Source organism: Herpailurus yagouaroundi, unplaced genomic scaffold, assembly GCF_014898765.1.
Source record: "Herpailurus yagouaroundi ecotype Mexico unplaced genomic scaffold, PumYag 160, whole genome shotgun sequence".
NCBI lineage: Eukaryota > Metazoa > Chordata > Mammalia > Carnivora > Felidae > Herpailurus > Herpailurus yagouaroundi.
In genome coordinates this window covers 52,088,910-52,114,385 of record NW_024412401.1, presented here as the reverse complement: position 1 = coordinate 52,114,385, position 25,476 = coordinate 52,088,910, and the positions used below count along the sequence as shown (strand labels likewise).

The following is a 25,476-nucleotide window of genomic DNA, read 5'->3' as shown; positions in this document are numbered from 1 at the left end:
CCCCCCCAGTCCCGGCCTCCACCTCTCCACCAGCACCCTCCCTCTGGAAGCTCGGCTTGCTTTGATGACCCTGACATGCTCACTCCTGCCCCAACGTCGACTACCCTCTAGCTTCTCCTCCCCGGGCTGTCCCTTCCCCGGGGACATTCCGGCAGGTTCTGTCCTCGTCTTCTCTGTCCCCCTTCTCCCCCAGGGGTCACCCCAGTCATTCTCAGGATATCAACCACCAGATGATGCACAACGTCCCTCTGGCCTTCTCAAACTCCGATCGGGGGTTTATACCAACCCGTGCACATCACCTCTTTCTCGTATCAAGTTCAAGGCTCCTCATGACAGAGATTACCCCGTCCCCCTCCTCCCTTATGCCCCCCTACATTTCTAGCCAGCTGCTCATACACTGATATACCAGGACGTGTCTCAGCAATAATAATTAAGCCAAATGGGGCGCCTGGGTGGCTCAGTCTGTTAAGCGCCTGACTGTGCTTCGGGTCACCATCTCACGGTTTGTGGGTTCGAGCCCCGCGTCGGGCTCTGTGCTGACGGCTCGGAGCCTGGAGCCTGTTTCAGATTCTGTGTCTCCCTCTCTCTCTGCCCCTCCCCTGTTCATGCTCTGTCTCTCTCTGTCCCAAAAATAAATAAACGTTGAAAAAAAAATTTTTTTTTTTTTTAAAAAAAATTTTTTTTTTTTGTAGTATAAAAATAGTGGTGGTAAGAGTATGTCTAGAAAAACTTGGCTGTGCATTTGCTCCTTCATTCCAGGTGGTTCCTGAGTGCCCAGCTTTGTGTGGATTTGGGGAAGGAGCAGCAAAGGAGACAGATCCTGCCCCACGTCCTCCCGGCATTAGGGCCCACAGGGAACACTGCTACCGAACAACTCAACACACAATTAACTATCTAATCATAGTTACAAAGGGGACGTTCCAGAGAGTCTACAGCAAAGCGACTTGACTCAGTCTGAGGAGTCAGAGAGCAGATACCCGACCAATGGGAGAAGTCAGCTGGCCCAGGAGGGGGAAGGGGATTCCAAAGAAGGAACTGTTCGTTCAAAGGTCCTGAGGCAGGAAGGCCCATTTAAGAAACTGAATGGAGGCCCGAGGGTCTGGGGCACAGAGACTCGGGGACAGTGGCGGGCAAGGGGGCTGCCCAGGTGGCAGGGGTCCAGTGTAGGGCCTGTGCTTTTCCGAAGCTTGTTAATGTGATGGCTTCCCACCATCCGCTCACAGAGGGCTGAACTGGACCCACTCTTAGAGCATGTGCACACTGCTGAGGACAGTGAGCTGCAGGAGGGCAGCTCTGGTCCATGTGCCCTTCAGATGGGAAGAATTTCGAGGCAGGGGCAGGGAAGGTCCAGGTAAGGTCAGCTCGTCCATGCCCCTGCCTCCATGCCTGCCAAGCCCCTCTCCCAGGACAGGGGGTGGCCACCACTCACTGTTGACAGAAAGCCGCATCTCCTGGCTGGAGAAGCCCACAGCGTTGGTGGCCGTGCAGACATAGGCTCCTGAATCCTGGGCAGATGGCCGGGCGATGACCAGGGTGCCATCCTTGCTCACGTTGTAGTGGGGACCCGTGGAGGCCAGGGCGTTGGTTTCCTGCAGGAGAGTTGGGGGTGACGTCAGCAAAGCCCACACCGCATGGCGATGTGCATAATCCCCCCACCCCATGATGCACTGGGCCCACCCCTCTGGGTACCCTTACCCCAAGAGGCTCCTCCTACCTTGGTCCAGGTGATGGCAGGGGTGGGGACCCCCAAGGCCACACAGGGGAGGGAGGCTGGAACCCCTTCATTGGTGACATGGTGGGTGGCCACGGGCTGGATCCTAGGGGGCACTTTCAAAAACAAACCAATTTTTTAAATTGAAAACAATCCAAATCTCTATCAACTGGAGGACGGAAAAACAAAATGTGGGGCATACGTATAAAATATTATTCATCAGTAGGGGCGCCTGGGTGGCTCAGCTGGTTGGACATCTGACTTCAGTTCAGGTCATGATCTCACAGTTGGTGGGTTTGAGCTCCACATTGGGCTTTGCGCTGGCAGCCCAGAGCCTGCTTTGGATTCTCTCTCTCTCTCTGTCTCTCTCTCTCTGTCTCTCTCTCCCTTTCTCTCTGTCTCTCTGCCCCTCCCTCACTTGCGTGCTCTGTCTCTCAAAAATAAACATTAAAGGGGCGCCTGGGTGGCGCAGTCGGTTAAGCGTCCGACTTCAGCCAGGTCACGATCTCGCGGTCCGTGAGTTCCAGCCCCGCGTCAGGCTCTGGGCTGATGGCTTGGAGCCTGGAGCCTGTTTCCGATTCTGTGTCTCCCTCTCTCTCTGCCCCTCCCCCGTTCATGCTCTGTCTCTCTCTGTCCCAAAAATAAAAAAATAAAAAACGTTGAAAAAAAAAATTTTTTTAAAAATAAATAAATAAACATTAAAAAAAAAAAATCTTTAAAAAGGAGTAAAAGTCTGGGACTCCTGGGTGGCTCAGTTGGTTGAGCGTCTGACTCTCGATTTTGGCTCAGGTCATGATCCCAGGGTCATGGGATCGAGCCCCGCATCGGGCTCCAGGCTGAGTGTGGAGCCTGCTTAGGATTTTCTCTCCCACCCTCTGCCCCCGCTCCCCCGCTCCCTCGCTCCCTCGCTCCGAAATAAAAAACAAACAACATAAAAAATTAAAAATAAATAAATAAAAAGGAGTCAGAGTGTGATAATACCATAACACGGATGAACCCTGAAAACATTACGCTAAATGCAATTAACCAGACACAGAAGAACAAAGGCTGTGTGATTCCACTTACACGACGTCTCTAGAACAGGCGATTTCTGAGCCACAGGGCAGAATGGTGGTTGCCAGGGGCTGGGCAAGAGGGAAATGGGGAGCTGGTGTTCAGTGGGGCAGAGGGCTTCATTCACGTTGAGATGATGAAAAAATTCTGGGGACAGACAGTAGTGATGGCCGCCCTACGAATATGCTTAAACTGGAGGCTTTCAGATGGTTAAAATGGTAAGTTTTATGTATATTTTATCAGAATTTAAGAAACAAACAAAAAAACTATTTCAACAAAAGGACACAAGGGGCATGGTTCGACGGCCACCGCTTTTATGAATTCACGCCCCGGACAGAGGGCAGCCTGTGCCCGGGACCAGCTGTGCTCTTTCTTTGCTCGGGGACTTTGGGTAAACCACTTAATCTTTTGGTACCCAGATTCCTTCATCAGCAAAACAGCTCATTAACCCCAATTCCCTGCCCACTTTCCAGGGATGGACAGATGAGAAATGGCAGAAAATAGTATTCACAGAACACAGTGAACTGGAAAACAAGTGCCAAATCCGTTCTGGGCACCGTCCAGATGTGCAGGGGCGGGGAGAGACCGGGCTTGGACAAGACGGGAGGGGAAGCCAGAAGCCAAGGGCTCTGCCAGTAACACTGAGACCCACCCGTTAGGGAGGAAAATGCCCTTCTAGATCCTCCCAGGTGGCCCAAGCCCGCCAGTCGATTACTACCGTTGAATTGGAAACGAAGGGAGCCAAGAGGACGAGCTTGGTCGCGTCCAGCACCAGCCCCACGGACGGACAAGGCGCCTGAGATCCTGCGGGGTTACTCGCCTCTCCGGGCCTCGGCGTAACGTCGGAACGGGAAGTCTTTTAAACCCCACCTCTCGGGTAGTTATGAAAATTCAGCGGAACCTACACAGAACCTGGCAGAGGTGTGGCCCGGGGCACACGCCCAGGCTTTGATCGCTACGACTCGCTGGGGTGACGTGGAGGCAAGACAGCGCTCTAGACCCTGCCTCCTTCTGAACTTTGGTTTTCCTCTAGAAAATGGGAACAATGTGTTCTTTCCGCTCACCCTTGGGGGGTTTTATAAAACAAATGGGAGAAAAAAAAAAAAGGAGGATTATTATTAACATACTTGGTAAATGACAAAATATAGCCACACTTAGTTTAAGCCTCTCGTCTCAGGTTCAAAGGAAGGGTCGTGGGGCGCCTGGGGGGGCTCAGTCGGTTGAGCGTCTGACTTCGGCTCGGGTCGTGATCTCACGGTTCATAAGTTCGGGGGCCCCACATCTGCTGTCAGCGCCGGCTCGGATCCTCTGTCTCCCCATCTCTCTCTACCCCTCCCCCACTCTCTCTCGAGCATGCTCTCTCTCTCTCTCTCTCAAAAATAAGCAAACATTAAAAAAAAAAAAAAAAAAAAAAAAGAACGGGCACCTGGATGGGCAGGTAAAGGGAACAAGGGACTCTCCAGCACTGTGCGTGGGAACGTTAATTGGGTAAAATACACTAAAAGTCCTAAAAATGGGCAGTCTCTGTCAGTCAAAACTCAATTCTACACACTAATGGGTTTATCCTAAGGAAGGGATGGGGCGTGTGGGCAAAGGTAGAGCGCGAACCGTCCCCCGCAGGGTGTTCGGGCTGGTGAGAAGGCGGACGTGAGGGGGCAGGTGAGCTGCTCATGGCTCATCCAAACAAGAGGACACGTCGTCTTCAACTGAGCCCTCTATTTATTCGCAGAATACGATCATAAGATCATAATCTATCGTCAAAACAAACACCCAGGTTGCAAGACACTAATACGCTGTGGTCCCGGTCTCGTTTTTAAACATTTCTGTGTAGGTGTATGTAAAGAATCCATAGATAGATGGATAGAAATATAGACCTATAAAGAATTTATATATAACGTACAAGTTACTTACATACAACGTATGCAAAGTTATATACAATCTATGTCACATGTAACTCATGACATATACAGTGTGTAAGCTCACATGTCGGGGAGGGGCAGACCGAGGGGGAGAGAATCCCAAGCAGGCTCTGGCCATCACCACGGAGCCCGATGTGGGGCTCAGTCCCACAGACTGCGAGATCATGAGCCAAAATCGAGAGTCAGACGCTCAACTGAGCCACCCAGGCGCCCCTATTTGTGCATTTTTTTTAAATAACTTTTTTTAATGTTTGTTTATTGTGGGGAGATGGAGAGACGGAGTGGGGGAGGGGCAGAGAGCGAGAGGGAGACACAGAATCCGAAGCGGGCTCCAGGCTCCGAGCTGTCAGCACAGAGCCCGATGCGGGACTCGAACCCACGAACCGTGAGATCGTGGGCCAAAGTCAGACACTCAACCGACTGAGCCACCCAGGCGCCCCGATTTTTTAAACACAGGTATTGCAGATCAAGTTCTCCTCATGCATCCTCCCCACCCCATCACATCCCTCACCCCTACCCTGCACCCCGGGACTCACCCTGGACAACCAACTCCACATCCCTGTGCTGAGAGCCAGCCGTGTTGGTGAGCACACAGCTGTACCTCCCCGCGTCCTCCTGCAGTGCCCGGTCCAGGTGGAGGCTGCCATCTGCTCGGACCGAATGTCGGCTGCCAGGTGGGAGCTGGGGAGGGTGAGGAAGCCCCAGCTTGAACCGCAGCCCCACGCGGCGCCCGCTGAGAGAGAGAACGCTCTGGAAACCACACTGCCCACCAGGCCAGTGGGGAGCAAGCTGGACCGAGAGGTCAGGGGTTTGGAGAACTCTCTCCCCTTCCCTGAGACTCCTCCACCCCCGCAGACCCTCGGGGCTAGGTGACCTTGACCCCGGGCACACCTTGGACCCCACTCTCCCACGACCAGCCGGACCAGTGGGCGGGGGGGGAGCCTCTCCCAAGAGTACAGGGCTGCGGCCAGAGCCTTTACTGAGTAGGGGCCGGGGCTCCAAGGTAGGGACAGAGAGTAGGGACAAATTCCTGCAGGGAGGGAACAGAGCCACAGGAGCAGAACAGAGGTGTGGCCACATCAGACGTGCTCCCAGGGAGAGAAGCAGAGACAGTGGCTCCTGGTGGCTGCCCAGATCTGTCCCCATGGGGACCAGGGAGCGCTGGTCCAGAAGGGCGCCCGGGGCGACCTTCATAAAGATGTCTAACCAGTCTTTCTTTGGTGAGGGGTCCTTTTAAAACCTTTCCACCACCAGGCCTCAGCCCGCTTGCGGCATTCTTGTCCCTGTCCCGTGAGCCTGGCTGCACACATGGGACTCGGCTCCAGGAGCTGCCCCTGTGCCCTCTTGGTACCAGGCCCCCTTGGGCCGAGCAAGCTTGAGGGGGTTTCTGCTTGTGGCACTGGGCAGCCCTACGGGCACGCGCCCTTCCGGTGTGGCCACGGAGCTGAAACAGACCCCACATCTCCAGCCACCCGCTGGCCTGGCATCGACAGGGCCCAGGGCCCTCTTTCTGCAACCCGAGCATCAGATTCTACTTAGGAAGGCTCCCTCAAGGGTACAAGGTCCCCAATATGTCTGAGGACAGGGCCCGGGAATGGAGGAAAGGGGAGGGGTAAAGAAGGAGTGGCCAGGGGCGCCTGGGTGGCTCAGTGGGCTAAGCATCTGACTTCAGCTCAGGTCACGATCTCGCTGTTCCTGAGTTTGAGCCCCGCGTCGGGCTCTGTGCTGACAGCTCAGAGCCTGGAGCTGCTTCGGATTCTGTGTCTCCCTCTCCGTTCCTCCTCTGCTTGCATATTCTCTCTCTCTCTCTCTCTCTCTCTCTCTCTCTCTCTCTCTCTCAAAAATAAATAAACATGTAAAAAAATTTTTTTAAAAAACTGTTAAAAAGAAAAGGAGTGGCCACGAGAGGAGAAATAGAAAAAAATAAAGAAAGAAAACCGAATCCATATGAGTGGATAAAGCAGCTACCACGTGCCCAGCTACGTAGTCAGGGCGGATGTTGAACTGCACATCCGGTCAGAATGGGGGGCAGAAAGCATTGTCTCTGTGCCCCCTAAATTCCTGCCCCCCAGCCTCAGCACTAATGGAGCATAAGATTCTCCTGCGGCTCTCGGGGGTGGGGGGTGGGGGGGACCAACAGCCACAGAAACCTTGGCAGGACTTGGGAGGGTGACGGATGCTATCAGCACATTTACCAGAGAAGTTTCTGGAAAGAGGCAGGCAAGAGAGGGAGCAAGGAAGAGCACGTTCCAAACCAAGCAAATAGCAAAGCGGAGGCAGAGGGAGGAACGGCGACAGTCTCCTCCGCCCCCAGGCACCACTGCGGGTGCCTGCACCCAGAGAGCTCGCTCACCGGCAGCCCGGCCTTGAGCCAGAGTCGCTCCGGGAGGGGCCTCCCCGCCAGGATGATGCAGGGCAGGGACACCGGCTGCCTCTCCAGCACCCGGACAGTGGAGGCGCTGCTTGCGATCTGCGGTGGGGCTGTGGGGAGGGGAGACGGTATGGGTCACACTAGATTCCCGCGGGTGGCCCGTCGCGGGGACAGAGACCCCACTGCCCCCCGCTCCTCCCCAGGGAACCAGTGGATAGGGGATCCTCAAGGGTCAAAGGGCACACTTCCCGGGGCATGTTGCCCAGGAAGCAGGCATCCAGATCTCCTCTTGGAGAGCCTGGCACAGCCACACCCGTCCCAAAGGATGGGCCGCCATAGTGAGGGGGCCTCCCTGGCGGTGCCCGGCCTCCCCACCAAACCCTCCCCCCACCCAGATCCACCAGCGAACCGTGTCCGGTCACGACGAGCCGGGCCTCTGCCCGGACCTTCCCGAACACATTTTGAGCTTCACAGACATACAGGGCCTGGTCTTCGGGGACCACACCTGAGGGACGGAAAGAGGCCGGCCTGACTGCCGGGACCCGCCACCGCTCCGGCCCCCCAGGTGCAGGCAGCCCACGGCACAGCCCGGCCCTGCAGGGGTGAGGGAGGAGGGCTGGGGGGAGGCAGCCAGGCCTTGGGAGGGCATTCGTGGTCAACCCAGTGTCCGGGATCCGACCCGCGCGACAAGCCCTCAGGCCGGCCCGTTATTAAACCCAGGCGGTAGGTTTTGTCGTTGTCATGGCTGTGGGGGGCTCAGAGCAGCGGGGCGACTTGGTCAGAGGCAGCCAGCCAGGACACGAGCCCGCGTCGGCCTCACCCATGGCCAATGCCAGGCGTCAACGTTCTGCTCCGAGCCACCCGGCCTGGGGAGGCACTTGGCGTGTCAGAAGCCATCCTGTCTCCCCCGCCCATCCTCCCCCGGCCCCTGTCTCTTACTTTCAAAGAACAGCACTCCCGACTCAGGCTGCCCCGTCCTGCCACCCCGCCTGGGCCCCAGCGGCTGGCCATCTCCACGGCGCCAGGTGACGAGCGGGGGCGGGCGGCCCATGGCCCGGCACGCCAGGAGGGCACTCCTCCCCAGCTCCACAGTGACATCCCGGGGCAGCTCCATCAGCTGGGGCGCATCTGCAGGGAGGTGACCGGTCAGCCATGCCCGGTGGCTGAACCCCACGTGCCCCCAGAGGACTGATCCCGCCGCCTGCCCCCCTTCCCTGGCTGGGAGGTTCCCTTTCTCCCAGCCTCGCCCTCGTGAACCTGGGGCTGACTCATCTCCAGGGCTCTAGGGCCAACCTGAGCTTGGAAGGATCCGGCCCTGAAGAGGGGTTAGGGATGAGGCAGAGGGAGTGGCCTTTGGCAGGAGGAAGCTACCGCTGCGCCTCGCGCCCCTGCACGGGGTGATGGGAGCCCCGCTGTGCCTGGCCGTGCAGGGGGGCGGGGGCAACTGGCCTGCTCCTGAGGCGACCCCTCCTGGGAAGCCCACCTCTGAGGGGCTGCAAATCAAGTTCCAGCCACAGGAGACCCCGCGCCTTGGAGACCCTCCCCTCCCTCGCCCTCCCCCTGGACCTCTTGCACCTGAACTTGGGCAACCATTTCCCGACCCCCAAAGAGCCCACTCTGTGGGGAGATTACGGGCCACCTTGACTCTCTTCTCCACATCTCTGTTTGCCAAAATTTTTGTAATGAGTATATGAAACTCCACCACAAAATGAAAACGTGCTTATTATTAATCAGGTGACTTTATACTTTAACATTAATCATGACCCCAGGGCAACAGTCCTCGACGAGGACTCACCTGGGTCAAACAGAACTCCAACAATACGCAAGAATCTACCTCCCCCCCAATCTTTTGCTCCCCACGCCCCCAAGTTCATGCCCTTCCCCAGGGCCACCACTGTTAATAGCTCGTAGTGTTTCTGCTAAACTTTTTTCTAAGCGTTGTCTGACGTTTATCATCAGGAGAAAATAAGTGATTTCCCCAAACAGAAACTCGTGATCCTTTCTGCCCTTCCGTAGGCCAGAAGTGAGTCCAATTCCAGATGGGTCCAGGCCCCGTGCCCCGCAGCTAACGGGCACTGTCCTCCGGTCCCCGTCCCCAGACCCATGACCGGGAAGCCTTTTTTTTTTTTTTTCTTTTCTTTTTTTAGCCTATAGCATCCAGCACCATGGAAACCCCTCCACCTCTTTGTTCTGTCCGCCTCCCTCCAGAAATCGCCCCCATTTCCATCCAAATCATGACATCAAATTTCCCTCCTGGCCCAGGGATTAGGGAAGTTCCAAGGAGATATAAACACAAGTTGGAAAATTACTGCACGGAGGACCCAACGGTCTTGGATGCAACCTCAGACGCCACCCGCACGCCTCTCTTTCTTGTTGGGCCCTGGCCAGAGTCCCAGAAGGCCTCTGCTCCGGGCTCGCCTCAGACAGGGTCACTGGTCCAGCGGAGCCCTGGCCCCTGGGCAGAGGTGAGCCTCAGCTCTGGGACAGGCACTCCCAGAACCTGCCTTCGCCGGCCCCGCCCAGCCGCACCTGCTTCTTGACCCCTCCCTCCTTAGTCCCCAAACAGCCCAGCTTGGTCTCCGACTCTGGCACGTTACAAAACACACTCTCGTCCCCATTCCCCTCCCAGACCTGAACTTCCCCCTGGAAAGGGACAACCGACTTACGATCGTCAGCAAATGATATGGACAGAGCGTAGCATCTGGAGCACCTACGAAGTGACAGGCACGGTGACGGTGCTTTTAGGAACACCAGTTTCATCAACGGCCCCAATAAGCTCCTGAAGTGGATGCCATCACAACCCTACTGTACAGATGAGGACGCTGAGGGTCAGGGAGATGAAGGAAACTGGCAAAGGGCACAGGTCCAAGCCGATGGAAGAGGCGGGATCGGAGCTTAGGTCTGGCTGCGGCTGAGGCCCAGGCTCGCACCCACCGCACCCCTGCGTCCCCCTGGGTCCTCGGGAGCAACTTGGCCGCTTGCTCCGGCCAGAGCCGCACCCGTCTCTTCTGTCCTTTCTTTGGGGTGAATCCCAAAGCAGCCAAATCCCGACTCAGATCCTGCCCGGAAAAACTCTGACTCAGCCTCGGGCACAGCCACACCCCCCTCACCCCGTTCCTCACTGGAGCCCCCAAATAAGGCAGGACCCCAGAATCCTCGTACGCCCGGGCTGAAGGTCCTTTGGTCACCTCCTCTGCAGATGGGAAACTGAGGCCCGGAGCAGGGGCAGGGCCGGCCCTGAGTCCTGCAGCATGTCGGTGGGGGCTGGGCTCCCAACCCAGTGCTCTTCCCAGGGCCTCACCAGAGGCTCAGCCACCTCTGCTTCCAGGCCCCCTCCCCACAGACTCTCAGGTGACCCCTGCGGTAACCCAGGGAGGGACCGTAAACTGGCTCCCCCGACTGCCAAGAGGGATGGTCCCTTCTGCCCTGGCCTCAGGCGGGCTTCGGGGCAGGAGCTGCAAATGCCCAGAGACCATTAGGCACTGCAGCCCCACGAGGCTCCCTGGAGACGCAGCGTGTGTTTGTGGGGGCGCAGTGCCGGGTGGGGAACCTAGAATACCCGGGAAGAGAGGACAGCCCCACTGAAGGATGCCAGCCAGCAGCCTGGGTTGGGGGGAAAGGGTCTAGCCACCCTGAGGGCCACCTCCCCCTTCTCCCTGCTTCCCCTCCTCTGCAGAAGGGCTGAGGGGTTTGGTTAACTCGGCCCGGCAGGGCCACTTGCACCTCCAGGAGGTTTTCGGGGGGAAAGGTCCCCATGGATTCTAACAGCAAAGTGACCACGGCAGAGGTGATGACTTCCCTTCCTCCTACTCGGCCACCAGGGCAGGGGGCACCGGCCTAAAGGCCCAAAGCCTGCGCGGGGCCCTTGCACTGCCTCTGCCCCAGTGGGCATCGTGGATGAACCCCTTCACCACTTGGGGCCTCAGTTTCCCCATGCAGAAGGAGGTAACTATTTTTATTCTGGTTCCAATACCTTAAAGATCCAGGGCTCTTTATCATTGTGCGCAGACCCAGTGTTCCCGCCACCCCCGTCCCCTGTGCCATCCCCCCGCCCCAGTTCCCGTGGCTCAGAGCCCTGCAGCAGGGCTGGTGAGGATGAGCCAGCTCAGGAAGGAGAGCTCCAGTCTGTCTTGACTTTGGCCACGAGTAGGCAGGGGGTCTTAGGTCCAATGGCTACACAGCAGGGCAAGGTGGACAACAGGAGAGGCCGGCCTCGGGCCCTGCCCTCCGTTCACAGGGAATGCCGGGGTGTCTGTGGCTGGGGGGGGGGGGATGGGCTCCACAGCCCCCTCCGGGGCAGGGTCCTGCAACTGGGCCCGGAGCCGCAGCCCCACCAGCCAGGGCCGCAGGAGGACTCTCACGGGCCTCTTCCTCTCGTGGAAAAATATTAAACAGTTATATTTTATGACCACATTGACATAAAGGCACACACTATGCAGCCTGGATTCCTTCTTATCTCTTTGTTGGTACCCATTTGCTTCCCTCTCATTTTAAAAGAAATGAAAATCAGAGCCTTATCCTGGGTCGCCGGAGGCATCCCAGACCCCGGGTCCGTGCCCGCCGTGCCTGACGGGACAGCCGCCCGGAACCCTGGCCACTCCTGCCCCGGATCCCAGCGCCGCTTCTCTCCTGCTCTCCCGGGCTGGCCACAGGCCCTCTGCACCCCCCAAAGTTACCTGCTCTCCGCCCCCCTGCTCATCCGCCTGGCGACCACGGGCCGGGAACAGAAAGGGGAAGGAGCGTCCTCTCATCCTGAATGAGAATCCAGCAGGCGCAGGTGACGGCTCAGAGCGGCTGTTCTCAGGGAGCAGAAAGGGCAGTGAACTTGGGGCAGGCATGGCCTGCTGCGGGGGCCCGCTCACCAGCCGTGTGACGAACCACGCCGCCTCACCGGGCCCCCGTGGGCAAGCGTGTTGAGTATTTATTCCATTCAAGCCCGGAGCGTAGCACACTGTCTCATCAAATCTCTCAAGGACCCTACGGGCAAGGCTCTGGGATTATCATCTCCTTTTCACAGATGGGGAAAGAAGGGCCCAGGGAAGTCAATAACTTGACCAAACGGGAGCCTGCGCACGGACCTCGGACTCCAGTCTTCCGCGTCCAGAGGTGACGCACAGGTGCCTTGCAGGCGGGTCCACTGACACCGGCACTCGCCTCCCTCCTTCCCAAATGCCACCAGGAAGAGAGTTCCCGGCTCAACAGCAGCAGGTGGGCACTGTGCCCAGCCGTTCCCGGCCCTGGAAGGCTCTGCCGGCCCGGCTAGGAAGGCTGGACCGCACAGCTGCCATCCAGATGGGCAGGAAATTCGATTTCCCCCCGCTGCTGCTAGGCCAGCTCTCCCCAGACACACAGGCGCTGGGTCACCGTCCACCCCTTCCCTGACCTAAAGGCCGAAGGCCACCAGTGGCCCAGTGGCCGAGAAGCCTGCCTCTGGGATGCCAGCCGTCTCCTCCTTGACATGGCCCTAAGGCCTGTGTCTGACAGGTGGAGGAAGGGGACGAAGGAATTAAGGCAGTGCTGCAAAGAAATCAGACAGGAAACAAAGGATGACTCTTGTAAACAATGCCAAGGGCAGCCCTGCCTGGAGCGCCCTCTCTGCTCCCCCGGAACCTACTGACTGTTAACAATGACAGTGGCAGTGATCAGAACCCACCAGGCCCCAGGCCTTTCTTATCTCTCACTCCTACAGCATCCCGGAGCCTGGGGCTGGCGGTGACCCCGCAGCGGGTAGCAGATTCCCGGGCACCCCTCACCCCCTGCTCTGTCGCACTCCCTGGCTCGCTTCTCTTGCCGTGGGGAGATCTGCACATGTTGTTCCCTTTACCTGGAACACTGTTCCCCAGCTCACCACCTGACTGATTGCTTCTGGGTTCATCTCAGACACCACCGCCTCCAAGAAGCTTTCCCAGCCCCCACCGTCGGTTGGACCCCTTCTGTGGGCACCAACAGCTCCCCGTGGATACCACCTGCAAAAGTTTGGTGTACTGTCTGCCTGACATCTGGGACCTTGACACCAAGGGCCCGAGTCTCGCCTGCCATTGTGTCCCCAGCACAGGGCCCGGCCACCTGGTGACCATGTGCTACAGGAATGAATGATGGAACAAACAAATGAAGGCCAAGAGTGCCCTAAGCCTGGGAGGATCCAACCCTGGGATGAGACTGTCCTCCTCAGGGCCAGAACCTCCTACTCACAGGGCTTTCTCTCCCCCCCAGAGCCCCCCACCATCCTTGGAGAGACCCTTGGGCATCCCCCCCAGCCTAGACAAGCACATCCCCGATTCTCTGTGCTTCCCCAGAATTCCTAGCGCCTGGCTTTCCCACTGTGGCCACAGCGAACCCCTCAAAGCCCAGTCCATCCCGGCTCAGCATGCCAAGGAGCGGTGTCCACAACTTCTAGCAATCCCCAGGACTCAGGGTCCAGGCCTGGAACTGAGACATCACGGCAGTCACAGCCAAGGCCATGCACCAGCCACAGGAGAATACAGACTCCCCATTTGTAAAAAGGCGATAATCAGGGCATCTGTTTATCAAGCACTCAAGATGGGCCAGATTCTGTGCTAAGCTTTATATGCCTGATTTCACTTGGACGCTCACAGCAACCCTCATGGCATGGTCAGCCCCGTTTTACAGAGGGGGAAACTGAGGGTCAATGACTCGACCAAAGCACATAGGTGGCAAGTGACGGAGACGAGACGGGACTTCAGGTCTCAGGAGTGACAACGCCCGAACTTGACCCAAACTGTCTCTGTGGCAGGCAGCCTCCAAGATGGTCCCAGTGACCCCTGCCTCCCGGTATCTGCACACTTGAGCAGCCCCTCCCACCCACCGCGCACAAGGGTTGGTCGGTGTGACCAACAGAATACAGTAGAAGTGACTCTATGTCACTTCCACAACTGTGGCTGGTTATAAAGTCTTCAGGGCGCCTGGGCGACTCAGTCGGTTAAGCGTCCGACTCTTGACTTTGGCTCAGGTCACGATCTCACAGTTTCATGAGTCTGAGCTCCACATCGGGCTCTGCACCGACAGTGCTGAACCTGCTTGGGATTCTCTCTCTCTCTCCCTCTCTCTTTGCCCCTCCCCTGCTTGCAAGTTCTTTCAAAATAAATACACTCAAAAATAATTATAATAAATAAAAAACTTAAAAAATTTTTAAAGACTGCAGCTTCCTGGTTGGATTCCCTCCCTCCCTTTCTCTCTCTCTCCCTCTCTCTCTTTCTCTCTCTCTCTCCCCGTCCCTCAGCTACCTCACTCATGAGAATCCATGTCAGGAGAAGCCTTCTAGACAAGCCCACATGGAGAACGAACTGAGGCCTCCTGCCAACAGCCGCATGAGTGAATTCAGACTGGGTTCTCCCGCCCCGGTCAAGCCTTCAGATGAAGCAGCCCCAGCTGAAGCATTAACGGCAAGCCCACGAGAGACCCTGAGCCACGGCCACCAGCCAAGCCACTCCCAAATCCTGACCCTCCAGAACAGCAAGATAATAAATGCTTACTGTTTAAGCCATGAAGTTTGGGGGCAATTTGTTATACAATGAGAGGCACTGCGTCCTCGGTCCCACGTGCTCCGGATCCACGTGATCCTAATTCCACACTGGCATTCTACACGGTAGAGTTCCCTCCTCCCTGCTCAGAGGCGCGGCAAAGGGGGAGGGGCAGGTGGGGGCCAGCTACAATACTCACATCCAACCTCCAGCCGGATTTCTGCAGAGGCATCGCCCATCTCGTTGACAGCTCGGCAGGTGTAGACGCCAGCATCCCTCTCCCGAGTTGCTGGGATCCGCAGCGTCCCAGAGCTGGAGCCCTCGGGGCCCAGAATCATTTCAAGACCCCCTGGACCAAAGATGGGAGAGCATATCTAATGGGGACAGAGTCTCAGTTTTCTAAGACGAACAGAGTTCTGGGAGTGGATGTTGGTGACGGGCATACAACGACACGCGTGTAATTACAACTACCGAACCGCACCCCTAGCAAGGGTTAAGATGTCAAGTTTGTTATTTGTACGTTACAACCATTAAAGGCAAATTTTTTAAGTTGAAAAAAGCCTCCAGCCCTGCCGGGGGGGGGGGGGGGGCTTCCCTGAGCTCCTCTGTTGACCTCTGTAGAGGCCCAGCCTGTCCCCCTGCATTCAATGGGCTGAGCACCAACAAACTCCTTGCCTGGGTCTCCCCGCTGGGTCCCCATCCTCCACCCCAGGTCTAGACCGACTGAGGTCTGGATCAGCTCTGGGGGCGCCCAGGGCCGCCCTGGGATGAGCACACCCCACCCACGGCTGCCCCTCTGAGGCCTTATCCCGGGCAGGCTTCCCGAAACCCACCCTGAGGCCTCCCTTGCTCCTGACGGCTCCCCTGATTCTGCCCTACTTTCTAAATTCTATTTTCATTTTTTATTTTCACTGCGGTAAAATGCACATAAAACAAACAACTGCACCATCTCCAGCGTTCAGAGTATCCGATTCAGTGGCGTTAAGTACGTTCACATTACTGTGGATCTGTCTCCAGAACTTTCTCGAACTTTCTCGTCGTCCCAAACCGAAACTCCGCCCTCAGTAAACAGTGACTCCCCATCCCCCCACCCCATTTTTCATTTCTTCAAATGAAAAAGATTTTTACTCGGGGCGCCTGGGTGGCGCAGTCGGTTAAGCGTCCGACTTCAGCCAGGTCACGATCTCGCGGTCCGTGGGTTCGAGCCCCGCGTCGGGCTCTGGGCTGATGGCTCAGAGCCCGGAGCCTGTTTCCGATTCTGTGTCTCCCTCTCTCTCTGCCCCTCCCCCGTTCATGCTCTGTCTCTCTCTGTCCCAAAAATAAATAAACGTCGAAAAAAAAAATTAAAAAAGCCACCGCTTGGGTGGCTCAGTCAGTTAAGCGTCCGACTCTTGATTTCGGATCAGGTCATGATCTCACGGTTCATGAGTTCGAGCCCCGCGTCGGGCTCTGTGCTGACAGCTCAGAGCCTGCTTGGGATGCTCTCTCTCTCTCTCTCTCTCTGCCCCTCCCCCACGCTGTTGCTCTCTCTTTCTTAACAATAAACTTAAAAACATTTTTTAAGGAACAACAAAATTTTCCACCTTCACCATTTCCAAGAGCGCAGTTCTACGGTGTTAACTATATTTACGTTGTCGTACAACTGGAATTTCACTTCTTCTTAAGGCTGAATAATATTCCATCAAGAGACGCCCTTCTTTTTTTTTTTTTTTTAAATTTTTTTTTTTCAACGTTTATTTATTTTTGGGACAGAAAGAGACAGAGCATGAACGGGGGAGGGGCAGAGAGAGAGGGAGACACAGAATCGGAAACAGGCTCCAGGCTCTAAGCCATCAGCCCAGAGCCCGACGCGGGGCTCGAACCCACGGACCGCGAGATCGTGACCTGGCTGAAGTCGGACGCTTAACCGACTGCGCCACCCAGGCGCCCCAAGAGATGCCCTTCTAAAAAGGGCTGGCCGGGCTCTCGGCCAGAACATGAGACGCGAGCACTGAATGAGGAGTCCCGACACCCCTGGCACCCACCAGGGGTGGCCTTGGACAAGTTCAAGTTCGAAGCTACTTCTGCCTGCCAGGACTCTGAGCTAATACCTCAGGTGCGTCCAGGTAGAAGAGGGCAATATGACTGAGAGGCTGACCCTTGAGAAGGAGCTAGCCCCTCCCGAAGGCTCGAGAACACCCCTGTTGGCCAAACTCTAGCCCAGCGTCCGGCACCAGGGAGACCCTCCGCGCCCATTAACTCAAAAGAACCTCAGAAAACCCTGGTCCTACGGCTCCCCATTTCTCGGGTAACTGCATCACTGTCACCATCTAAGGACACCGAGCCCAGCCCGGGTGCCACGCTGACCCTAAACACTATACACTGAATCCTTGCACAACCAACCTGTCTGATTTCCCTCCATTTTCCAGATAAGGAAGCAGGCTCTGAGATGCCAAGTCACCTGCCCCTTTTTCACCCAGGGAACCAGAATTCAAACCTGAGTCCACTCTCGTGTTTGTTTGTTTGTTTTTTATGTTTTATTTATTTTTGAGAGAGAGAGAGAGAGAGAGAGAGCAAGCCAGGGGAGGGACAGAGAGAAAGAGAGAGACAGGGAGACCCAGAATCCGAAGCAGGCTCCGGGCTCTGAGCTGTCAGCACAGAGCCTGACGCGGGGCTTGAACCCATGAACCGCGAGATCATGACCTGAGCCGAAGCAGGACGCTGAATCGACTGAGCCACCCAGGCGCCCCAATGAACCTATTCTAAATCCTGTTGCTGACCACTGAGCCGTGTGGATGCTGGGCTGGGTGGGGGGAGGGGGTGCCCCCCTGACTGTTCTGGAAAGCTGATCCTCCGGGGCCCCCGCGGGACAGTTCCACAGACCCCTCTCGTACCTCGATACCAGATGACCCGGGGTGGGGGCACCCCAGACACCTCACACACCAGCACGGCCTCCTCCCCGACAGCAGCCAGCACCACGGCGTTTACGGCAGAGACTGAGGGCGGATCTGCGTGGGAGCAGATGGGGAACTTGGGACCAACCCACAGACCCCCTAGGGCGACAGGGCGGCTTTTCACAGTTTGGGGGTTGCAGCGAGGAGAGAGAAGGAGCTGGCCTCCCTGCCTCCTCCCCACCCCCCACCATCCGTCACCCCAGAAAGGTTTCTGACCCAGGATCTCAAATCAAAGCCAGTCCCACCTGGAGCCACCCCACCCCTCAACACACATCGTTTCTTATTGAACTTGCCATCAAAGTGGAAACCCTACAAGGTCCTGAAATGCCCTAGGTGGGCTGCCCAGCCCTCCCTAAAGTCCCCCTCAATTCACTCCACACCAGCCTTCTCGCAGCCCCTTGAGCACCCCAGACTCATGCCGACCTCAGGGCCTTTGCCTCACCGGGTCCCCGGGCTGGGAACACTGCTCCCATTCCCTTCTCTGGTGAGCATCACCTCCTCACCGAGGCCTTGGCCGGTCCCGTGTGTAACAGCCACTTCCCCCTAGCCCCATCTGCCTATCACCCTGCGCTGTGATCCCCCGCGAGTACCGTTAGCTGCCCGCATGCTTCTTTTGTGCCTCCCCACCAGAATATAAGTTCCACCTGGGCAGGGAGCATGCGTTCACTGCTGTATCCCCAGCTCAGTGAGTATCTATGGACGGGAAGGAGGGAGGGAGAGAGGGGGAGAGGCCCAGGTACCTGTATAATAGAGGGTGACCGTCTCCTCGTCTGTGCCAACCTCATTAGCGGCCCGGCAGCTGTAATTCCCAGCATCCTCTGGGGCCACTCCCTGAATGATCAGGGTTCCCTGGGCATCCACACGGATTCTGGAGTCACGCCATAAAATAACATGTTCAACGGGAGGGGGCTGATTAGGTGGGGTCACACAAAGACTACCTGAGTCATCCTCAATAACAAACGAATTGATCCCATCACTAGCGACCGCCATTTCCTACTGACTGCTTGCTCTGTGCCTGGCGGTGCGCCCAGCACTTTACATAGATTGTCCTTTTTCATTCGTGAGGCTCAGAGAGGTAAAGTGACTCGCCCAAGGTCACACAGCCTGAATGGCAGAGGCAGGATTCGGGCACAGGTCTGGTGGATTCTGGAACTACGGCTCTTGACCCCCGGGCTCATACTGAGGCATCGTTATGTTTTCAAAGCGATCTCGCTGCCGAGTCTCAAATGATCCCAGGAAGAAGGCAGGGCAAATGCTACCCACTCTTCCCAACCCCATTTAGAGGGAAGAAGATGGGGGCCCAGAGAGGTCCCCTGGGACCTCTAGTCCCAGAGTCCCTCGTCCTGGGGCCCTTACCTGCTGTCCTCTTGCAGAGCATGACCCTCACGGCTCCAGGAGATGTGGGGTGTGGGGTACCCCGAAGCTGAGCAGCGAATTCTCACCTCCACACCCTGGGAGAAGTGCTGGGACCGGGTGTGGATGCTGACCTGGGGAGCCTCTGCAGTTCAAAGAGTGGACAGGTGGTCAAGAGTCTGTCTGGGCAGCCGTGCTGTCTCAAGTGCCTCCACTCCATCCCCGAAGTCACAGATGGGCCAGACATAGGAAGCAAAGGCCCCCCAAGGGCCCGAATCCCAGGGAGTGGCTTTCCTGGGAGCTGGGGTTGACCAGATAGCCGCCCAGGCCACACGGGGAGGATTTTCCAAAGCTCTCCCTGGGGTTCTGGTCTGGGCTGAGCATCCTGGAGAGGTTCAGGGTGATAGCCAGATGCCAGGGCTGGGGGCAACGCCCATCTCCAGTGACCTTGAGGGGACGCCAAAGCCTGCCCAAGTACTGGCCCCAGACTTAGGTACTGTTCATGGTACAACGGGCTTGTCAGACTCAAACAGACCTCACCAGGCCAACTCAGCCAGAATAGGCAAGCAGGCCCCTCCCACGGCAGTGGCAGTCTCAACACACTCCAGGCAACCAGTCAGGAGTGGCTGGGACAAGAGAGGGCAGTTTTTCCCACACGCTCACTTTTACACTTGGCCAAACAGCATCCCAGAGGGAAGGATCTGGCTAAACCCTGGGTGGACCCGAGGCTACATCCGGGTCCTAAAACTCCAGGACGGGTGCTCTTTCCGCTGCCCACCCCCCTCCCGCCCCATCTGGCCAGGGCCACCCAGCCCCCGCCACGCGCTTCTGATCTCTGGACTTCCAGAAGTTTCCCGTAACCCACCCCTCCTCCACATATGGCAATGGAGCTGACCCACAGCACGGGAGGTAAACAGGACAGGACGAAGCTGGCTTGGTCTACAGCAGTAGAGATTTAGGTTAGCTACCAGGATGAACTTTCCACGGCGAGAACCGCTACACATAGGCTAGGAGGCTACACAATCTTTTTTCTCTGAAAACCCGGAAGACACTAACGGGGCTGGCGCTGCCTGCTGGGGGTGGTGTCTGGGCAGAGGCGTGGATCGACGGGCTCTGGGGATAAGCACGAGGTAGTGAGGGGCGCCTGGGGGGCTCAGTCGGTTGAGCGTCCGACTCCGTCTCAGGTCATGATCTCACCGTTCGTGGGTTCAAGCCCCACACTGGGCTCTGTGCTGTCAGCCCAGAGCCTGCTTCGGAGCCTCTCCCTCCGCCCCTCTGCCCCGCCCCGCTCACGCCCTCTCTCTCAAAAATAAATAAAAACTTTGTTTTAAATCGTTTTTTAAAAAGCACCAGGTAGGGTGCTGAATCAGGAGGACACATCGCAGAGGCAGGAAGAGCCTCACCTCGCACCAGGAGCCACACGGACGCCCTTGTGACCCCGTTGGCATTGCTGGCCATGCACTGGTACCGTCCGCCGTCACTGGGGATGATGCCGCTGACCTCCAGAGACAGGTCGGCCAGCTGGGTGACTCTGCCCGTCGAGGCCGACAGGACCCGCCAGTCCCGGATCCAAGTCAGGTTGTAGGGCACCTCACTCAGGACCTGGCAGGACAGGATGGCTGTCTCCCCCGGGGACACGGTCACGTTGGGGGCAGGAACCAGCTGCGGTGGGGGGTCTGAACGGGTAAAAACAGAGGAGACTCTGAGAGGCTGATGCAGAGAAAGGACCATCCTGCCGGCCCCCGGGGGTGCCCTGACTCCAGAGCCCCGCACCGTATCCTTCAGGATGCGTGGGCCAGCAGAGGAGCCAAGTATCATGTGCTCGCCATCCCGGGGACGGCACCACCCCAGGGAGGGCCCGGCCCGCCCCCCGCTTCCCCCCCCCCACCATCACACACCCGGCGAGGGCTGCATGGGGCATGCATGCCTTCCACACGACGGCCAAGTGCAACATGTAACAAGCTCTACACCCTGTGAGCCAGTAATCCCACCCTGGGGAACAGAGCCTTGGAAATAACTCTCAAGAGGGAAAGAGTGATGAGTACAGAGCTATTCTCTGTACAAATAGCAGGGGCATCGTAACAGCCAAAATATACAACCGAGGCCACTGCCCCAGAGGAGGGAAGAGCTAAGAGAACCACTCTCTTGATAGGAAAAGGGAACAGGGGAGAAGTGACAAGATCAGAGGCTTGTCTAACCGGGGATGTGGGCCCAAGAACCTGCAGGAAAAGAGCCGGGTCCACACAAGCTACACGTGCCAGTGCCCTGATGTCACCAAGAGCCTGTGAACGCCACAGTCCTGAAAAATGCTATTGTAGAAACCAGCCAGAAACAATACCTGGGGGCCAATGAGAAAACCCGACTATGGCCAAATTAAACACCATTAAGGTATTACTGTTCATTTTATTAGGTGTGATCGTAGAATCTTTATTATATGGGAAAATCTACTTTAAAAAAAAAGAGAGAGCGATAAATACTGAAATGTCAGCATGCCTACAATTTGGTTTAAAATGGTTTAGCCAAGGGGCGCCTGGGTGGCTCTGTCGGCTAAGCATCCGACTCTTGATTTTGGCTCGGGTCGTGATCTCATGGTTCACGCGTCAGGTTTCGTGCTGAGCGTGCAGCCTGCTTAAGAGTGTCTCTCTCTCTCTCTCTCTCTCTCTCTCTCTCTCTCTCTGTCTCCACCCTCCCCCACTCACTCACTCTCTCTCTCTCTCTCTCAAAATAAATACACGTTAAAAAAAGAGTTCAGCCAAAGAGCAAGAAAGCAAATATGGCCAAATTTGAGCGATTATTAAGTCTAGGAATGGGTGTGCAAGTTTCCTTATACTCTTTCCCCTTTTACTGTCCTCATCGTTTATAAAAAGTAAAACCATTAATTCATGCCACAGAAGCATGTTTGCAGACACGTTATATTGTTAGATGATAAAAAACCAGGTTGTCACATGCATACGTCTGTATAATATATATAATGCTATATATATATATATAAATATACATATATAGCAATATATATAATGCGTTTTCTTAAAACGCACACACAGATAAAGGTCTAAGAGGGGGTAAATCAAAATGTTACGGAGGTCGTCTCTAGAATGAGACTGCAGGTTATCCAGATCGAAGCATAGCAAGTCTGTGGGATTAGAGGCTGCAGACTGGCTAATGTTTCCATGTTCCTTGGGCTTTTAAGGCAGTTTAGATTCCTGATTTAAAAACACAAAGCCAATGTCATTTTGAGATGGTCCGTGTCATCAGCAACCTTCCTGAGCCGGTTGGGGCCATCCTGGCAGGGACCTGGAGGCATTAAGGGAGGGGGACTTCCAGATGGGCAGTGGCCCCCGAAGGGCCTGGGGGAGGAGGGCATGACCCTGGCTGCATTTCTCAGCCTCCTTCCCATCTAAGATCCACAGGCTGTTTCTGGGTGACCGCCCAAATGGGGTGCCAGGTGCCAGTGTGGGCAGCAGGGCCTGGGTGACGGCAGCTGGCTGGCATGCTCCCCCACAGATGGAGACACCCTGGGGAGAAACCCTAGAGGGAAAAATCCGGAGGGAGTGGGGAGGGGAGATGGGGAAGGGCCGGAAAGGACAGACCTGTGACAAGAATCTGGGCCTTTGCTCGTCCGGTCCCAGCCCGGCTGACTGCCGTGCACTCATACGTCCCTTCCTCGGTCTTAGAAGCCCGTGGGATCTCCCAGCTGCTGTTTCCCGACACCCTGTGAACACAGAGCAGCTGGAGACACACAATAACACTGACCCCCGCCAGGGCCCCCCAGCCTTGTCCCGCCCCGGAACCCTGCCCAGAGGGGACAAATCCTCTTGGAGACTTGGTAAGGAGGGGCAAGGCAGCCGAGGACGTGCCAAGTCTACAACATGCTGGGTGACTCTGAGCGAGTCCCTTTCCCTCTCTGAGCTCTGGGCTTTCATCCACGACCGGGAGGGTCTCGGAGGGTCCTTCCCACCCTGACCCCACGGGCCCGGGCCCTGCGTGGGAATGTTCTGGAAGCTCAGCAAGCCCACAGCTCCTCCACAGGGTGACGATCCAGCGGTGGTGGGACATCTGGGGACCACCCTCTCCCCATCCCTGGCCGTGCTGGGAGATGCCCAGGACACTATGACCGGATTCAAGGTCCTTCTCCTGCCACCCACATCCCTTGGACCCCTGGGGCTGGGGACACAGAGCAGACAGCACCCACTCACTGAAAGTGCCTCTCCTCGCCCAGCCTGGCTCCGTTCCGCCGCAGCTGTAGCCTGAAGGGGAGGGTGCTGTGTACAGAGCAGGAGACCAGCAGGGGCTGGTCCAGGTAACCATGGATCCTAGGGGGCATGCTGACCACGGGGGCACCTGTAGGCAAGGTCCGGCGCTCAGGATTCTTCCCCACCCGCCCTGCCACAGCCTGCCAACGCAGAGACCACAGGGATGAGCCAGGAGGCCAGGATTCAACCCACAGCCCCACCACTTGGGGGGTCACCAAGAGCGGGGTCACGTTACCCCTGTAAGCTCAGTTCCCACCTCTGTAAAATGGGCTTAATCCTGACACCGACGTCACCACGCTCTCTGGGGAGCTGGTGAGAGGCGGTGCATGGAAAGCACTTGGCATGTCCACAAGGCACGGCAGGCCCCCTCAGGACGAGCCGGCATTATTTCTACGGTTTCTAAGAAGACCAGCCAAGACGGACGGGTCTGTGCAACCACCTTCTCCACTGTCCTGGACGTAGATGTTGCACCAGCTCTGAGAAGCCTGATAAAATGCTCCCCGGACCGGGCTCTCCAAGCTTCCAGACCTCTCATCCGCCTGGAGGGTCGGTTTTACCCGAGGATGTTGGAAGAAAGCCTTTTTCATTTAAAAATAAGCGAAGCTGAAGCATGGCTGTGAATGCAAAGTTCACACGCATTTTTGAGATAAGAGACTTCAATGAAATCCCACAGTTTGTGATGAGCCCCGTGGGGCCCCTGAGAGACACTCCCCCCCCCCCACCACCCCCACCGCCTGACCCTGGTCCTGGGATGACACATTCTCTTTCCTTGGCCATTAGAATCACTCCACTGGGAAAGTCTGAGAACGCCCCCAGCGGGGTCAGTCACAGCTGTCAGTGCCTCACTGGGTGATCGCGGGCGTGTGCTCAACTCTTGTCCTGCCCTCCCCCGCATCCCCACCAGAGATGCTCCTTGGGTGAGACAATGCACCAGACGTCCTCCGAGCCCAGAGCTGGGGGTGGGAGGGTAGCAGGTGACATCATGCTACAGGCTCCCTGCCACATCCCAGGGGAGAGGGATGTCAGACCATCTCGCCACGTCCTCAGCTGTGTGCAAAGCAGCCACCGCTCACCCCCACACACTGGAATCCTCGGCAAGGCCAGCCCAGGCTCTGTCTTCCATGAGCTGAATGGGCCCAGGGACCATGGCCCAGTCCTCACTACCTGCTCCAAACCCAGAGCCTCCTGCTCTAATCCCAACTCCCAGCCTCCCGACCCATCAGGTGGGGAAGGAAGCAAAACACCAAACCACCTCCCTTCTCCCTGCCCTGCCAACACACACATACTCTCTCTCTCTCTCTCTCTCTCTCTCTCTCTCTAATCTAGTGCTGAGATGAAGACCAAAATCCAGAGAGAAATCCAAACTCTTCGACTCATCTGCAAGAACAGGACAGAGAGAAACAGGCTATTATTGCCCCTGCTGAAACTCCCTCCTGAAAATTCCTCCTTGGAGTTATAAAAGCCAAGGGAGGAGGGGCCCAGGGACCACAGCAGGGGGGTGGAGGTCAGGAGGCTGAGAGACGGGGTCCCCAACTTCCCTACCCTGCCCTAACCTACCCTACTCGGATCCTCAAAGTCCCCCACCTCACCCTAGTGCCCTCTCTGCATCCCTATTTGTAGTAGACAGAGGAGTCTGTCCCTTGTTAAGAGATCCCCAGCAAAGAAGATGTTGGATATCAGTGACATCCACCTCTGTGAGCTCCCCGCCCAGGCCACTGCCACGGAAAAGCGGGGAGTGGGCAGGAGGAGGGAACAAAGCCCAGGAAGGAAGCTGATGGCCAGTGAACTCAGATACCCCATGCTAGGACCAGAGGCAGAGCTAGAAAGCCAAAGCCTCAGCCCTGCCCTCTGGGAGCTTCTCAGCCGCATGCGAGACCTCAGGGACACAAGGAAACAAGCAAAAAGACATACATGTAGGAACCAACACAACATGACCAAAGATAGGACCACAAAATGACCCGTGCCTACAAAGACATAACACTAACAGCAGCTGCCGCTCTGGAGGGCCCAAGTCCACAATGCCCACATCATGGGCACGGCCTCAGAGCACCCAAGAGCTGTCTTGTGATGTGTATTAACTTATGGAACCCTCAGGGCAACCCTGTGAGATGGGTAGCCTCAGCTTCTCCATCTATAAGATGGGGACACATCTCAGAAGCACTCAATGAGCTAATGTATGGCAGGTGCTTGGTTCAGGATGATCTCATGAGAGGTGCTCAAAATGGTCACTAGCTTAGTATTCCCATGATTAGGATTATGGAAGAGCAGACCCATACTCGCTGCCCTGCCCACTGCTGTGTCTACAACGCCTAGCACCAGGACTGACACAGAATGCATGTTGGATGGACATTTGGATGGATGCACGCATGCATGAGTGGATGGGTGGATGGATATTTGGATGG

General features: G+C 56.7%; 1 protein-coding gene across 1 annotated transcript in view; it reads right to left on the bottom strand.

Moving 5' to 3' along the window:
- The window catches only part of HMCN2 (hemicentin 2), a gene marked incomplete at its 5' end in the record, with an annotated part of 149,849 nt that overhangs the window by 88,813 nt on the left and 35,560 nt on the right, over positions 1 to 25,476 (bottom strand). Inside the window, 13 exons of the mRNA XM_040481195.1 lie at positions 1,260 to 1,589; positions 1,715 to 1,827; positions 5,220 to 5,364; positions 7,037 to 7,164; positions 7,464 to 7,559; positions 7,994 to 8,182; positions 14,735 to 14,884; positions 17,409 to 17,522; positions 18,209 to 18,336; positions 18,825 to 18,966; positions 20,225 to 20,497; positions 22,412 to 22,533; positions 23,018 to 23,162. Of these exons, the coding sequence (XP_040337129.1) occupies positions 1,260 to 1,589; positions 1,715 to 1,827; positions 5,220 to 5,364; positions 7,037 to 7,164; positions 7,464 to 7,559; positions 7,994 to 8,182; positions 14,735 to 14,884; positions 17,409 to 17,522; positions 18,209 to 18,336; positions 18,825 to 18,966; positions 20,225 to 20,497; positions 22,412 to 22,533; positions 23,018 to 23,162 (2,075 nt within the window). The remainder of the gene's footprint in view (positions 1 to 1,259; positions 1,590 to 1,714; positions 1,828 to 5,219; positions 5,365 to 7,036; positions 7,165 to 7,463; positions 7,560 to 7,993; positions 8,183 to 14,734; positions 14,885 to 17,408; positions 17,523 to 18,208; positions 18,337 to 18,824; positions 18,967 to 20,224; positions 20,498 to 22,411; positions 22,534 to 23,017; positions 23,163 to 25,476) is intronic.